We start from the raw sequence: 17,323 nt of genomic DNA on the forward strand, positions 1-17,323 counted from the left end.
TGGGCAAAGACTAATAATGAACAAGTAAAACATGAAATAATAAGTTCTATGTAAAGAGTATAATTGAGTGATGTTACAGAGAGTGACAACATGGTTTCTTTAGATTGCATGTTCAGAGAAACTTTTTATTAGGAAGCTAACATTTTAAGCAAGGACTAAATGAAGAGTCAGCATGCCATGATCGCAGAGGTAGCTTTTCCAAATAGGGAAGAGAAGGCGCTAAGATAGTTTTACAAGAATGAGTTTGGTGTGTTCAAGGAAAAGAAAGAATGACCGCTATTGCTGGAGTTTGGGGAGCAAAGGAGAAAATGTTATACCATGTGGGTTTGGCAAGGTCAGCTAGGACCTAGGTCTTGAAAGGCTTTGTAAGGTGATCTGAAAAGTTTCTTTTTTTTTTTTTTTTTTTTTAAGTTTATTTATTTATTTATTTTGAGAGCAGGAGCGAGAGCGACAGAGAGAGGGAGAGAGAATGAATCCCAAGCAGGCTCCACACTGTCAGCATGGAGCCTGATGCAGGGCTTGAACTCACAAACCTTGAGATCATGACCTGAGCCAAAATCAAGAGTCAGATGTTTAACTGACTGAGCCACCCAGGCACCCCTTTGAGAGTTTTGGTTTTTTTTTAATGTTTATTTATTCTTAGAGAGAGTGTGTGCATGTGTGCACGTGCACCAGAGGGGCGGAGAGAGAGAATCCCAAGGAGACTCCTGTGCTGCCAGGTGCAAGCCCAATGCAGGATGCAGTCTCATGACCTGCACAAGATCATGACCTAAGCCAAAATGAGAGTTGGACGCTTGACTGAGCCACCCAGGTGCCCCAATCTTTGAGAGTTTTTAAAAAACAATCTTTTGTATATGATTTATAATTTGGTACAATAAACAACTTCAGTGGAATTTAATTAAGAGTAAGCATGTTCTACTTTCCAAATATCAATGTGCTGGAAAGGAAAATCAATGTTGTCTATGACTACATATTCAAAACTATCTCAGCAAAATGTTGGGAGTTGAGGAGGTAGAAAAGTAGAAATAAAAGGAATCTTAAGGCCTTTTTCTGGGAAGTTGGGAGGGGTAGAAGTAACAGGATTTTAAAGACCTCATCTCATTAGGGATGCAATAGAACATCTGGCTTGAATAAATGTTTGGAATCTTGATAACGTGTTAACAGAAATATGTAATTGGAATAAAGGTTGAGAGAGGAAAGGTAACTATTTGTTAAATTAATTAGGGAGGGAAAACAAATGAATAATAATTATGTAAACCAGTAAAAATAGGGGAAAAGAGGAAACTGAAATATATACAAATATTAAAAAATGATAGGTAATAAAGATGAAAGGAAAACGTGAAATCTGTCAGTTGTTACAGTAATTGTGATCAGGTTGAATATATTTAATAGCAGACAAATTGGTTGGATTAAACCCAGTTATACTATGTCGTTTCTAAGAATCAGACATTAACAATCTATAAGGTAAAGGGTATTTAGAATCACAAAAGGTGAAAACAGCATGAGTTAATTTTAATAACAAGATGGAATTAGGAATTAGAAGTAGTAAATAGGAAAGGCACCTGTGTGACTCAATCAGATAAACGTCTGACTCTTGATCTTGGCTCAGGTCATGATCTCACAGTTCGTGAGTTCAAGCCCTGTGTCAGGCTCCACACTGACAGTGCAGAGCCTGCTTGGGATTCTCTCTCTCCATGCCCGCCCCGCCCCCCCAAACTAGATAAATCGATCTCTCTCTCTCTCTTTCTCTCTTTCTCTCTTTCTCTCTCCCTCTCTCCCTCTCCCTCCCTCTCTCAAAATAAATAAAATAAACTTTTTTTTTTTAGAAGAAGTATGAAAAAGGAAAAAGCATGTAACAGGCATAGTCTATAAAAGTATAACAACTTAACATATAAAATGTCCCTAAATATTTAAAATGCAAGAAGTTCTTAGAGTATAGCTGTGGGAGATTTTTAGTATATCTCAGAAAATTACACCAATTTATGAGTTTAACATGAGTTTGGAATAATGAATTTTAACATTTGAATATGAATACATTTATTTCATAGAAATGTACATCTTATAGATCAGTTAGAGCAATGAAAAGATTAATAAAATGAGCTATAATTAAAACCAAGCAAAAACCAAGACAAAAACTCAGCACCTAGATCCTGGTTTCTAATACCACTCTCTAAGAAAAAGAACGTGGAGAAATGGCTGATTTTAGGGATGGGGTAGGGAAAATACAAAATGAGTGTGGAGTGTCCTGTATTGTTAAAAACCAAGCAAGTACTCAAAAAACAAAAGGGTATTTGCTTCAACAGCACATATACTAAAATTGTAACATTAAAGAGAAGATTTTCAAGGCCCTTTGTAAAAAGGTGACCTGTGGATTATGAAGCATTCTATATGTCTGTAAATTTTACATTATATGTATTTTATCAGAATTTAAAAAAAGAACTGACATCACATCAAGCAAGTGGACAAAGGAGCCAACTGAAAGCACTCCCAGAGACCAAAACTAAAACAATTGGATTATAATCTGAAGTATAAAATAAATACCCATATATCTTATTGATAAAAATTGGTTGAATAAATGAATCATTTATTTACTCAAATTATCCTAGGGTTTTACAAGCTATTTAAAATGAATTGAAGGAAATGGACAGTTGTTTATTATAGAATTCCAAATAATCTGCGTAGATATTCCACTCTTCAGGAAGTGGGGTTTATCTACCCTCATCCCTTTTGTGGGCTGGCCTGACTGATTTGTTTATTTCCAAACAGTGTTGAAAGGGAAAAATAGTAACTCTAGAATGGAGAAATCTGGCAACCACTACCTTAGCTAAATGATTAAGGTTAACATCACCAGTGATAAATCGTATTGATATTATGTACTTCCTGATGTGATGTGATGAGAGGGGCACTTCAGCTCTGCAGTAACCTTCCCCCTAAATTCATAACGTTGGTCTAGTCATTAGAAAAACATCAGAGTGACCAAGGTTGAGGGGCCTTGACAGTTCTCTTCTAAAGTGCCACGGTCATGAAAGATCATGTAAGACTGAGAAACAGAGGAGCCTAAAAGAGACATGACAATTAAATGAGGTGGATCCTGGAACAAAAAGATATTTGTGGAATAGCTGGTGAAATTCAGGTAAAATTTGGCATTTAGTTATAGTAGTGTACCAGTGTTGGTTTCTTTTTTTGACGTATGTATGATGCTGCTGAAGGTGTTAACTTTAGGAGAAGCTGGGTGAGGAATATAATTCTGAATTGTCTTTAACTCTCATGTAAATCTAAAATTATTCCAAAATTAAATTTATTTTAAAAACCTTTCAGAGCTGAGGCCTATCTAACCTCTAATAAAGCAAAGCATTTTGATGTTATTTCAGTAATTCTGTACAGAAGAAAAAAAGCTTTCCAATTGTTTTTGCAGGTTGTAAAATGTTGAGTTCATGAGGTGGGTTGTTGTTTTTTTTTTTTAACTATACAAACAGAAACCCTCCCAAGCAAAAAAATCCTCCCACCTTGTAGATAACAGATGACAAAGAAGCTTCTGTGCTTCTGCTTGGTTTGAGGGAAAGAAATATCCACTGGTAAATTAAATCCTAGACTTGAGCTTCATACTGGCTTGGAGTTTGAAATGTTAGTATCTGTAGAGTGATAGCACCCTCAAACTAAGAAATTAGTATAAAATTTGGTTTTTGATCACCTAACAATTTTTTAAAAACTAAAAATTAAAGACACAAGATAGTTTATGGCTAGAAGTTTCTAAAAATTTTCTTGTTAAAGTAATGCTACTTTTGTCCTGAAATCCTTGTTATTGTTATATTAAACTTTACGGTATGCTTTTATTTCTGAAATTTATTTATACACTATTTAAAAGAAAAATTAGTTTCCCCTGTTTATATAAGGAAATATGGAGCAAATATTCAATACATTATGGCTATTAAGATCTGGGAATTTTGGTAAAAAAACACAGACTAGTTTATTAACATTACAATACATGATAAAGTCACGGATATTATATGATGTATTCTGTGTGGTGTTTGTTCCCCATTAGCAAGGCATAGTTCAGTGCACTGTGTCAGATTGCAAAAAACATGGTGCATTCAGTGCAGCATTTTCACCAACCCCTGCACATGTATGATTGGTTGTCTCAGATGATTTATGTCAGTTATTACTGAGTAAACCTGTGTTTATAGCATACCCCGGAATAAGTCATCAAACAGGTTCAAAGTACAAAATCTAAAATATCTATTTTCAGATTTTGTGCCCATTCTCTGTCAAATAATTATTTTCTGTATTGATAATCCTTAGTATTTAAGAATGTATACTATTTGTGTTATTCACTATTTTACCATAATAGTATCATTGTATTTTGCTTTAGATTCATTGCCTCTGTTGCATTTTAAAGTTGATATCTTTATTTTTCCAAGCAAATAATTATAAAAATTAAAGATTAAAAGAATGAATTATCTGCTTTAAAGATAAGACTATATTATATTCCCTTTAGTGTGAAAGTGTATGAACTATAAAACCATGAGTTTTAAGTTTAATAAAATTAGCTAAAAACCTATCTTCTTCATAGTGCTAGTACTACTACTATGTCTAAGGCAAATTCTTATCTTCACAACTTATGTCCTCATGAATCTAAAATTTTGTCAGGGTAGACATTGCCCAGTTGTACAAAAATGCAGCTCAAAAATGAAAATTCCATTACTTATCAATATTGATGCAATTTCCAGATTTCAGATTCTGGCGTTGCTATTCAATAGTTGTGTGAATATAGGCAAGTTAATTAACTTTACTGTGCCTCCATCTCCTCTATAAAGTGCTAATAATAGTATATACTTCGTAAGGTAATTGTGAAGATTCAAGTACTTGATAGATATAAAGCACTTAGAACAGTACCTGGCACATGATGCTCACTATCTGCTAACTCACATTACAAACACACTACTATCCTTACTCTTTACTGTTTTCTTCTTGTGTCATTTTCTTATCTTCTTTTTTAATTTAGGTCCTTTGACTATGATAACATAAGAATATAAAATTCTTTTAGAAAAATTTCTTTAGAATTTTAATTTACTTAATTATATTACTCCGATAGGTGTTGATCACCAGTGTGAATGAATTTACAAATAATAGAATAGCCTCTTTTATTTTTAATTCCCTGGTTAAGTAAAATCGGAATATGTTAGAAGTTTTTATTTAGGGTGAGTAAGTAGATATTGTAGTTCCCAGGCTTATTGCACTTTTTGTAAATCTTTAATGCTTCTATCCCACAACTACCTATAGGTTTTTGGCTTTACCCCCAAATTAGTGTGTATTTGGATTTATGTGGTATTTTAGGATCTTTATTTTCTGAGGATTATGTTCAAAATCCTGAAAATTGTATATAAAGTGACAGTGTAATTTGATGTGTTTTTTCAAGTATAATTATATCTCCATAATATAGTGTAAGAATAAGATACTTGTTTCATATTGCTGGTTTGGGACATAACATTTTTTGTGCTGTTTTTCAAATTGTCCTCAAAGCCAATATCCTAATCATCATTTATTCCTCTAGTTGTTGATTTGTTTTTAATTACTTAGAAACATTTACAGCAAAATTGGGCAAATTGGACATTTTTTTTTTAATTTTTTTTAAACATTTTATTTATTTTTGAGACAGGGAGAGACAGAGCATGAACAGGGGAGGGTCAGAGAGAGGGAGACACAGAATCCGAAACAGGCTCCAGGCTCTGAGCTGTCAGCACAGAGCCTGACGCGGGGCTCGAACTCACGGACCGCGACATCATGACCTGAGCTGAAGTCGGCCGCTTAACCGACTGAGCCACCCAGGCGCCCCAAATTGTACATTATTAAATAGCGGATTTTTTTAATTCAAAGAATGTGTGACAATGAAGTATTACATGCTCTTGTTTTTAATGTGTTTTATAAATTGTGATGGCAGTTTCAAAAGAAAACTAAAGTTTTGTACATTGAGGGAATAAATATATAACTTTGGTGACTACTTTGAAAGGACAATAATAACTTGGATTCATTTATTAAATATTTGTATGAAAGTTTGCAGTGGGGTCTGATGGATTAAGAGTCCATCTAAAATGTAGTCTAAAATGTAGTCACTGTTCTTAAAGATCTTACAATTTAGTAGGGTTTAGCATATTTGTATCATATAGTTTTATTATTTTATAGTATTTTTTTATACGGCAAGGAAGCTGTGGTTTGCCTTTTTTTGGGGGGGGGGTTACTTTTAATAAACACATTGTAAGTGATTCCGCACCTTTTTGTTCTGAAAATATATTTTTCTGTTAGAATAATCTATGTAAATTTCCTTTTTTAGGAAAGAATATCCACCTCATGTCCAAAAATTTGAAAATAATTCTGTAAGGTTGAGTCGGCCTCAAGGTGTCGGTAAGTGTACAGTTTTATTTATTAACACCTGTGAAGGGTTTTGAATAGTTGTATGAAAGAAAGGTAGAAATAGAGATATGACACTGGTTTTAGAATATTCCCAAGTATAATAGAAATACACAGAAAAGCATTTTTTGAACTGATTTGAAGTTTTACTTACCTGTGACCTAACATTTTCGGGGAATAGTTACATACTGAAGAGATTACAGTTTGAAATCTTTTTTTTAATTAGGATTTGCACTAAATTCAGGATCCACATATTAACTGTAGATGGATTATAGCTTCAAAATTGTGTTTGGGTGAACTATATTATAATCTTGTATAATGTAGTTTTCTTGCTTTAAATGGTTATGGTTCTAAAATTTAGAACATATTCGGCAACCACTGAATTTTAGAGAGACCATACCTGATACAATTATGTTAATAATAGATGTGGAGAAAAAAAGTTGTGGGTAGAAATTTTTGTTTTTATTGACATAATCTATTAATATACTAATATTAGTGCAAAAATAAAGGCAAATAACATTTACAGAAAATGTTTCACCATCAAATTGATTTTCGTTATCTAGAATAGTGATTTTTTAAAAACATATCTATTTTTTAATGTTTATTTTTGAGAGAGAGAGAGAGAGAGAGAGAGAGAGAGAGAGAGAGAGAGAGATAACGACAGAGAGGGAAGGAGGGAGGGAGGGGCAGAGAGAGGGGGACAGAGGATTTGAAGCAGACTCTATGCTGACAGCAAAGAGCCCAATGCAGGGTTTTATCTCACTAAGCATGAGATCATTACATGAGCCAAAGTCAGACTCTTAACCGACTGAGCCACCCAGGCACCCCTAGAATATTGAGTCTTAATCTGTGAGTTTGTCCCAGTCCTTTACTTGCTTAAACCATAGCACTGCTTGTTCTTATCCAAAATCTAATTGATTTAAACAGCTGGGTTTTCCTGATAGCTAAGAGTTTGTTTTTTAAAGCATCTATATTCTTTTCTACTCTTGAGTGGAAATCTTTTATTTGTTTATTGAACATGGCCCTATTTTATAAAGAGAATATCCCAAACTCCTATTCATCCTTTTTTTTTTTTTTTAAGTTTATTTATTTATTTTGAGGGAGAGAGAGAGAGAGAGCATGAGCATGTGTGCAAACATGAGCAGAGGAGGAGCAGAGAGAGGGGCAAAGAGAGGGAGGAGGAAGAATGCCAAGAAGTCTCCATACTGTTAGTGCAGACCTAACACGGGACTCAACCCCATGAACCATGAGATCATGGTCTGGGCTGAAATCAAGAGTTGGACACTCAACCAACTGAGCCACCCAGGCACCCCTCTTCATCCTTTATTAATAACTTTGTAGTTATTATGAGCGTGAATTACTGTACTTGGCACTACCTAGTTATGCTCTTTAAGTTTAGTAATAATTGACTACCCTTTTCAACATTTATTCTGTTATACCTTAAGTCTTTATTGAACTCTTACTAAGTACTGGATGCTGAGTTAAATGCTTTGTATTCATTATTTACTTTTGTCCTAGCTCCTTATCCAAGATCCTTTAAGCTAAATTTAACTTAACCTACATTGGATACAGAGGAAACTGAAGCACAGAGGGATTAGATAACTTACTCATGGACACAGAGCTGGTATTGCAATCTAGGCCTAGATGATACCAAAGCTCATGCTTGAAACCACTGTGCTTTACCGTTTTCTTGCTGGATCAGAAAGTAAGTTATTTCTCATCCTCAGAGAACTGCACAATAGGTGTTATAATTCCCATTGCACAAATGCATTTTGGTAAGTTAAGTGATTTGGCCCATTCATATGGTTTTAGATACAAATCAGCCCCAGGTTTGTTGCAAATAATTTTTAAAGTTTGATAACATTCATTTTGTGGATAAATAATCCTTAAAAATTTTTTTTACTTTTGAAATATTTTTAGACTTACAGAAAAATTGTAAAAATAGTACATAGTATCCATTTATCCTTTACCTAGCTTCCCCTAATGTTAACATCTTACAGTCACAATAGTACATTTATCAAAACTATGAAATTGGCATTGGTGGCTCAGTCGGTTGAGCATCCAACTCTTAATTTTGGCTCAGGTCAGGATCTCACAGTTTGTAGGTTCCAGCCCTGTGTTGAATCCCTGCTTGAGATTCTCTTTCTCTCTCTCTCTGCGCCTCTCCTCACTTTTTCTCTCTCTCGAAATAAACTTTTATTTATTTATTTATTTATTTATTTATTTATTTTTTTAATTTTATTTTTCAACGTTTTTTATTTATTTTTGGGACAGAGAGAGACAGAGCATGAACGGGGGAGGGGCAGAGAGAGAGGGAGACACAGAATCAGAAACAGGCTCCAGGCTCCGAGCCATCAGCCCAGAGCCTGACGCAGGGCTCGAACTCACGGACCGCGAGATTGTGACCTGGCTGAAGTCAGACGCATAACCGACTGCGCCACCCAGGCGCCCCGAAATAAACTTTTAAAAAATATTAAAGATAAATCTTGATTTTATTTTATATTGAAAATCAGTCATGGTGGCAGCTACACGATAGAGAAGACAACTGTTTTTCTAGTTTGAACGACTGTAAAAATAGTTTAAAAAGCCAGTACATAACCAGAGTAACAATTGTTGTTTATGTTCTGTCCCTCTTCTTGGGACATATATCTGCTTCTATTATGAAAATTTTCAAACGTACAGAACAGTTGACTTTTATGGTGAATACACATATTTCTACCACATGGCTTCTATAATTAACACTTTTCTCTGGTGCTTTATTATATCCATTTGTACATGAATTCATTTTTTTATGCATGTTAAATTGTAGATATCCGTACACTTTACTCCTTCCTAAACCTTTCAGCATTTCTATCATTAGAGGTCAATATTTGCTCATAGTTCTCTTTTTATTAAAAAGTTACATACATTGAAATGCACAAATCTTAAGTGTACAATTGAATAAATTTTAATAAGTACACAAACTTTTCCAATGCAAACCCCTGGGAAGACAGCACAGATAGTATCATCAAAATTTCCTCATATTTTTTCTCAGTCCCCACTCCTGACCCATCAAAGGTAACCATTGTTCTTATTTTTCCCTGCATAAATTAATTTTGCTTATTCTGGGACTTCATATTAGTGGAATAAAACATTATGTACTCTTTTATGTAAGACTTTTTTCGTTCAAGATAATTTGTTTTGAGATTGATCTATGTTACTACATGCATTAGTATTTTTTCCTTTTTAGTATTCCATTGTATGATGTACCAGTTTGTTTATCCATTCGCCTGATGGTAGATTATGGGTGGTTTCCACTTTTTGACTACTATGAATAAAGCTACCATGAACATGTTTTGTTTTTAATGGAGGACCTTGTTTTTGTTTTTTTTTTTTAAATTAGATTAAAAATTTATTCTGTATGTTCAACCAGCTAGTCATTTTTACTTGTAATAGCTTCCATATTCTGACCTTTCTGCCTAGCTGGAAATAGTGTGGTATATTAAAAAGATGTTGAGCTGGAGAATCCAATAAGAAATATTCTAATCTTGATGTTCCTACTATTTGGTCTTGGGTGAACATTCTGTTTTCTTCACTTGTATAGAAACTGCTTTTTGTATACAATGAGTCTAACAAAGTAATTTAATCTTTATAGGAATACTGACTAAAACTCGGATGCTCTAGACTGGAGTAGCTTCTCTGTAACCTCTGGTGTTAGTTGTTAGGAGCAGTTTTCAGTTCCTCTCTTTGCCTAGAGGCCAAGTCTTTATGTTTCTGGATCTTCGAGTGAATGAGTATCTCTGTGTGACAAAGTTAAGACATTTTCAAAGATGATGTAGTAACAGCATTTCTTCCTTTCACTCATGTAATTTCATCTTTTTAAAGTATGTCATATGGTTTTATCTTCTGCTGTGTGATTCATTAATCCATTAAACATTTTTTGAGCCCTTAGCTTGTACAGTTTCTAGACACTAGGAAAACATGTGGCCAAAACATTATTTTCTGCTCTTTCAAAGCTGACAATATAATGGGAAGAAACAGATCAGTACAAATAATAACAGTAAAATACAATTAGGTGCTAATAGAAATACAGATTAAATGCTGTGGAAGCTCCAAGGATTGTTTATGCTTAGTGTGGGGCAGAGGCAGCTTCTTAGCAAAGAATGGTTTGAATTTACTTAAATGGGGAGGGCTTTACTTGTGAAGAGAACAGTAATATGTAGAGCATGATAGGACATACACCCTGGAGAAATGAACCTCTTTGAGGAGCAGTTTGTTTGGAAGACTGCAACATCAACACAAACTTTTGCTTGCAAAGAGATAGGGTTCTGAATTTTTTCCTTAGCTACTAGAATCATTGAAAGATATTAAACATTAGAATGTAGTCATATTTTTTGTTAGATCACTTTGGCAGTAATGAGGAAGGATTCATTTGGAGTGAGGGAAATCAATTTAGGCCAAGAGTTAAGTATCTGAAATGTACTGGCAGTGGTGTTGGAGAGGAAGTAATGAATTTAAGAGCTGTTAGTAGAATTCCCTTGAATGTGAGGAAGGAGGCACAAGGAGAAGGCAGCTATTATTTAGATTTCCAGCTTTCTTGTCCAGGAAAGTAAAGTGTTTGAACTGTACAAATGCTGGAAAGGTAGAATTCACTTAGTGCAACTCTGTGATTACAGTAACAAGAATAATTGTATAGACTTCTTTTTTTTTTTTTAATGTTTGTTTATTTTTGAGAGAGGGACAGAGTGTGAGCAGGAGGAGGGCAGAGAGAGAGAGGGAGACACAGAATCTGAAACAAGCTCTAAGCTCTGAGCTGTCAGTACAGAGCCTGATGTGGGGCTTGAACTCATGACCGTGAGACCATGACCTGAGCCGAAGTCGAACATATAACCGACTGAGCCACCCAGGCGTCCAAATTGTGTAGGCTTCTTAAGACAGTATCGTATTTCAGACTCAGAAATATTACATAATATTGATTTGTATGTGTAGGTAACCTCCTTATTTAAAAAAATTCAAAGATAAGAGGATATTAGAGGCACTTGGGTGGCTCAGTTGGTTAAGTGACTTGATTTTGGCTCAGGTCATGACCTCACGGTTTGTGAGTTCAAGTCCCATGTTAGGCTCTATGCTGGCAGTGTGGAGCCTGCTTGGGATTCTTTCTCTCCCTCTCTACCCCTACCCCACTCATGTACCTGCATATGCACACGCTCTCTCTTTCTCTCAAAATAAATACACTTTTTTAAAAAAGAGGATATCGGGGTGCCTGGGTGGCTTAGTCGCTTAAGTGTCAGACTCTTGACTTCAGCTCAGGTCATGACCTCATGGTTTGTGAGTTCAAGCCCCTGTCAGCCCAGAGCCTGCTTGAGATTCTCTCTCTCCTTCTCTCTCTGCCCATTCCCTGCTTGCTCTTTCTTTCTCAAAATAAATAAATAAACTAAAAAAAAATTTTTTTAAAAGAGGATATTGAAGATAGGAATATGGAAGTATTTAACAAATTTGGGATTATGAAGGTAGAAAATTTTGGTTTGTAGACTCATTAACTTGTGTTTTAGAAACATGTATTGTCTTGCATACTTAAATCTTTGCTGATAAAGTCAGAGTGTAATAAATTATTCTGTTTTGGGTGTTCATTCAATCACTTAAAAATTCTAATTATGTCCTTAATGAAAAGTATTAAATTTGCATTGAAAAATAGTGAGGAAAATCCTTTTGTATTTCTTGAATAAGAAACCATTAGGCTGAATATTAGTTTAGTTTCCTTTATCTAAATAGTTGCACCCAATGTTTGAATTGTTTTTTTTTTTTCAATGTTTTGTTTTTTTTGTTTGTTTGTTTGTTTTAATTTTTGGGACAGAGAGAGACAGAGCATGAATGGGGGAGGGGCAGAGAGAGAGGGAGACACAGAATCGGAAACAGGCTCCAGGCTCCGAGCCATCAGCCCAGAGCCTGACGCGGGGCTCGAACTCACGGACCGCGAGATCGTGACCTGGCTGAAGTCGGACACTTAACCGACTGCGCCACCCAGGCGCCCCTGAATTGTTTTTTTATTACTAATCTAAGAAGAGTCACTAACTTTAAGCGTGTGTGTGTGTGTGTGAGTGTGTGTGAGTGTGAGTGTGTATGAGAGAGAGAGACAGATTGATTGACTGGTTCGTTGTGGGAAGTCCCTCTGCTGTCTTTAAAACAGAATAAACTGAAGAGAATATTGGTACGCTTGATGAGAGTGGTCCACAGTGTGTGCAGATCCTGGTGAGGAGTGAAAAGTAAAGCTACCAGGACATGATTATAGGCTACAACTTAAAGTTCTGGTTATTCTTTTATTAATATTACTTTTTATTGATGTATAGTTGACATGAAATAATGCATGTTTCAGGTATACAGCATAGTGATTCAACGATTATAAATTACACTGTGTTCATCACAAATGTAGCTACCATCACATGATTGTATGTATACAACACAATTACAATACCACTGACTATTCCCTATGTGTGCCTTTTATCCCCGTGACTTATTCATTCCATAACTGGAAGCCTGTGTCTCCTACTCCTCTTTACGCATTTTGCCCACCACTTCTCACTCTTGGCAACCATCAGTTTGTTCTCTGTATTTATGGGACTTTCTGCTTTTTGTTAGTTTGATTTGTTAGATTCCACACATAAGTGAAATTAAAAGGTATTTGTCTTTAGGGGCACTTGGGTGGCTCAGTTAGTTAAGCATTCATCTTCGGCTCATGTCATGATCTCACAGTTTGTGGGTTTGAGCCCTGTGTCATGCTTTGTGCTGACAGCTCAGAGCTTGTAGTCTGCTTCAGATTCTGTGTCTCCCTCTCACTCTCTACTCCTCCCCACTTGTGTGCTCTGTCTCTCTCAAAATTAAATACATAAACATTAGGAAAAAAAGGTATTTGTTTTTCTGTTTGACTTATTTTGCTTAGTACAGTACCCTTAGGTCCATCCATGTTGTCACAAAAAGCAAAATTTCATTTTTTTTTTTTTTTTTATGTCTGAGTCATATTCCAGTGTGTATGTGTGGGGGACACATCTTTATCCCTTCATATCTCAGTGGACACTTAAGTTGCTTACATATTGTGGCTATTACAAATGATGTTGTAATAAATATAAGGGTGGATAAATCATTTCAAATTAGTTTTTTAGTTAGTTGTTTTTGTTTTTGTTTTTGTTTTTTATAATTCTTTGGGTGAATATCCAGTAGCAAAATTACTGGATCCTATGGTATTTCTATTTCTTAGTTTTTTGAGGAACCCTTATACTGCTGTCCATAGTGGCTGTACCAATCCTCATCAATACTTACTTCTTGTCTTTTTAATTTTAGCCATCCTGACTAGTGTAAGGTGATATCTCATTGTGGTTTTGATTTGCATTTCCCTGATGATTAGTAATGTTGATTCATCTCCTCATGTGTCTGGCTTTGGAAAAATGTTTATTCAGATCCTCTGCCCATTTTTTAATCTGATTGTCTTTTTGTTGTTGAGTTGTGTAAGTTCTTCATGTATTTTGGATGTTAATCCCTTATCAGATAATAACACTTGCAAATTTCTTCTCCCATTCACTTGGTTGCCTTTTGTTTTATTGATGGTTTCCTTTGCTGTGCAAAAGCTTTTATAGTCCCAGTTATTTATTTTTGCCTTTGTTTCCCTTGCCTGAGGAGACAGATACAGAAAAATATTGCTAAGGCTGATGTCCAGGAGTTGACTATGTTTTATTTTAGGAGTTTTATGGTTTCAGGTCTTGCATTTAGGTCTTTAATCCATTTTGAGTTTATTTTTGTGTAGGGTGTAAGAAAAGTGGTTCAATTTCATTCTTTTGCCTGTGACTGTCCAGTTTTCCAAGCACCATTTATTGAAGAGACTGTTTTCCCCCTTGCATAGTCTTGCCTCCTTTGTTGTAGATTAATTGACCACCTAAGTGTAGGTTTATGTCTGGGCTCTCTATCTTGTTCCATTGCTTTATGCATCTGTTTTGTGCCATTTCTTTACTATTTTAATTACTATAACTTTGTAGGATAGTTTGAAATCTGATATTGTGATACCTCCAACTTTGTTCTTCTTTCTGAAGACTGCTTTGGCTATTCAGGGTTTGTGGTTCCATACAAACTTTAGGATTATTTGAGCTACTTCTCTGAAAAATATTATTGGTGTTTTGATGGGAGTTGCATTGAATCTGTGGATTGCTTTAGATAGTATGGACATTTTAACAATATTCTTCCAATCCATGACATGGTATACCTTTCCATTTATTTGTGTTGTCTTCAGTTTCTTTCATCAGTGTCTTACAGTTTTCACAGTACAGGTCTTTAACATAGTCAGCTAAATTTTTTGTAGATAATATTACTCTTTTTGATGCAGTTATAAGTGGGATTAAAAAAATTGTGCTAGGTTATTTGTGTACAGAAAATCAACCCGTTTGCATATATTTTTTATTCTGCAACTTTATGGAATTCATTTATTACTTCAGATAGTTTTTTGGTGGTGTCTTTAGGGTTTTCTATATGTAATACCATGTTATCTGCAAATAGTGAGTTTTGCTACCTTACCAATTTGATTGTCTTATAATTTTTTTCTTGTCTGATTGCTGTAGCTAGGGACTTCCAGTCCTATGTTGAATAAAAGTGGTGAGAGTGGAAATCCCTGTCTTGAGAAAAAGCTTTCAGCTTCTCACTGTGCGTTTGTCCTATGTGGCATTTATTATGTTGAGGTATGTTCCCTCTAAACCCACTTTATTGAGAGTCTTCATTATGAACAGATACTGAATTTTGTCAAATGCTTTTTTATATCTATTGAGACAGTCATATGATTTTACCCTTTATTTTGTTTTGAGATGTATCACATTGATTTGTGGATACTGAACTGCCCTTGCTTCCCTGGAATAAACCCCACTTCATTGTAGTGAATGATCCTTTGATGTATTGTTCAATTCAATTTCCTAACATGGGGCGCCTGGGTGGCTTGGTCGGTTAAGCAGTTAAACGTCCGACTTCGGCTCAGGTCATGATCTCACGCTCCGTGGGTTCGAGCCCTGCGTCAGGCTCTGTACTGACAGCTCAGAGCCTGGAGCCTGTTTCAGATTTTGTGTCTCCCTCTCTCTCTGCCCCTCCCCTGTTCATGCTCTGTCTCTCTCTGTCTCAAAAATAAATAAACGTTAAAAAAAAATTTTTTTTTTTAATTTCCTAATATTTTATTGAGGATTTTTGCATCTGTGTTCATCAAGGGTGTTGATATATAATTTTCTTTTTTTTGTAGTGTTTTTGTTTGGTACCAGGTACAATCAACCATTGTATTGATTTTGTACAATGAATTTGGAAGCATTTCTTCCCTTTTTTTTGTTTTGGAAGAGTTTGGAAAGGATAGGTATTAACTCTTCTTTAAATAGAATTTACCTGTGAAGTTATCTGGTTCTAGACTTTCGTTTGTTGAGAGCTTTGATGACCAGTTTCGTTTTGTTACTAGAAATTGGTCTGTTCATATTTTCTATTTCTTCCTGACTCACTCTTGGAAAATTATGTTTCTAGGAATTATCCATTTCTGCTAGTTTGTCCAATTTATTGGCATATAATTTTTCATAGTTATCTCATAATTCTTTGTGTTTTTATGGTATCAGTTGTAACTTCTCTTTTATTTCGGATTTTGAGTCCTCTTTTTTTTTGGTGAAAAAGGTTTAGAAGTTTTGTTTATTTTTTCAAAGAATTTCTCTTGGTTTCATTTCTTTTCCATTGTGTTTTTAGTCTCTGTTTCATTTGTTTCTGCTCTGATCTTTATTATTTTCTTTATTGTATTAACTTGGGGCCTTCTTCTTTTCTGGTTCCTTTATGTGTAAGGGAACATTTGTTTATTTGAGATTTTTCTTGTTTTTTTTTTTTTTTGAAGTAGGGCTATATCTTTATAAACTTCACTCTTAGAACTGCTTTGATCTATCCCAAAGTTTTCAAACCATTGTGTTTCCATTTTCATTTGTCTCTAAGTATTTATTTCCTCTTTGATTTCTTCATCGACCCATTGGTTGTTTAATAACTTGTTGTTTAGTTTCCGTATGTTTGTGGGATGGTGGGTTTTTTTTCCCCCTTCAGTTTTTCTCTTGTAATTGATTTCTAATTTCATATTGTTGGAAAAAATGTTTGATATATTTCAGTCTTTTAAAATTTGTTGAGACTTGTTTTGTGGCCTCACAATTGATCTCATCTGGAAAATGTTCCATGTACACTTGAAAAGAATGTGTATTCTGCTTTTTGGGGATGAAATGTTCAATATTTATGTGTTAAATCCATCTACCTAAAAATATGTTACTTAAGGCCATTGGTTCTTTATTGACTTGCCATTTGGATGCTTTTTCCATTGATGTGAATGAGGTGTTAAAGTCCCATACTATTACTGTTTTACTGTCAATTTCTCCCTTTATGTCTGTTAATATTTGTTTTATGTTTTTAGGTACTCCTGTGTGTTGGGCACGTAGATATTTAAAATTGGTATACCCTCTTGTTGATTGATCCCTTTATCATTATTTAATGCCCTTCTTTGTCTTTTGTTACAGTTTATGTTTTAAAGTCTATTTTGTCTGATATAAGTATTGTTACCCCAACTTTTTTTTCCAATTCCATTTGCATGGAATATATTTTTCTGTCCCTCCACTTTTAGTCTGTATGTGTCTTTAGGTCTGACGTGAGGCTCTTATAGGAGCATATAGAAGGGTCTAGTTTTTTATTTTTATCCATTCAGTCACCTTTTGTCTTTTTATTGGAGTATTTAGTCTATTTACATTTATAGTAATTATTAACAGGTATGTACTTATTGCCATCATGCTCATTGTTTTTGGTTGTTTTTTAGTTCTTTTTCTCTTGCTCTCTTCCCCATGATTTGATGACTTCCTTTAGTGTTATGCTTGGGTTCATTTCTTTATATTTTTTGGTGGTTTGTGGTTACCAT

At 34.7% G+C, this 17,323-nt stretch overlaps 1 protein-coding gene across 7 annotated transcripts in view; it reads left to right on the forward strand.

Annotated features, from left to right (window-relative positions):
* Positions 1-17,323, forward strand: part of SENP6 (SUMO specific peptidase 6) — a 118,097-nt gene that overhangs the window by 44,597 nt on the left and 56,177 nt on the right. For all 7 annotated transcript variants that reach the window (XM_058734502.1, XM_058734505.1, XM_058734508.1 and 4 more), the window contains one exon: positions 6,329-6,399. In XM_058734502.1, coding sequence (XP_058590485.1) covers positions 6,329-6,399 — 71 coding nt within the window. The remainder of the gene's footprint in view (positions 1-6,328; positions 6,400-17,323) is intronic.

Source organism: Neofelis nebulosa, chromosome 6 (genome assembly GCF_028018385.1).
Source record: "Neofelis nebulosa isolate mNeoNeb1 chromosome 6, mNeoNeb1.pri, whole genome shotgun sequence".
In the NCBI taxonomy this organism is placed as follows: domain Eukaryota; kingdom Metazoa; phylum Chordata; class Mammalia; order Carnivora; family Felidae; genus Neofelis; species Neofelis nebulosa.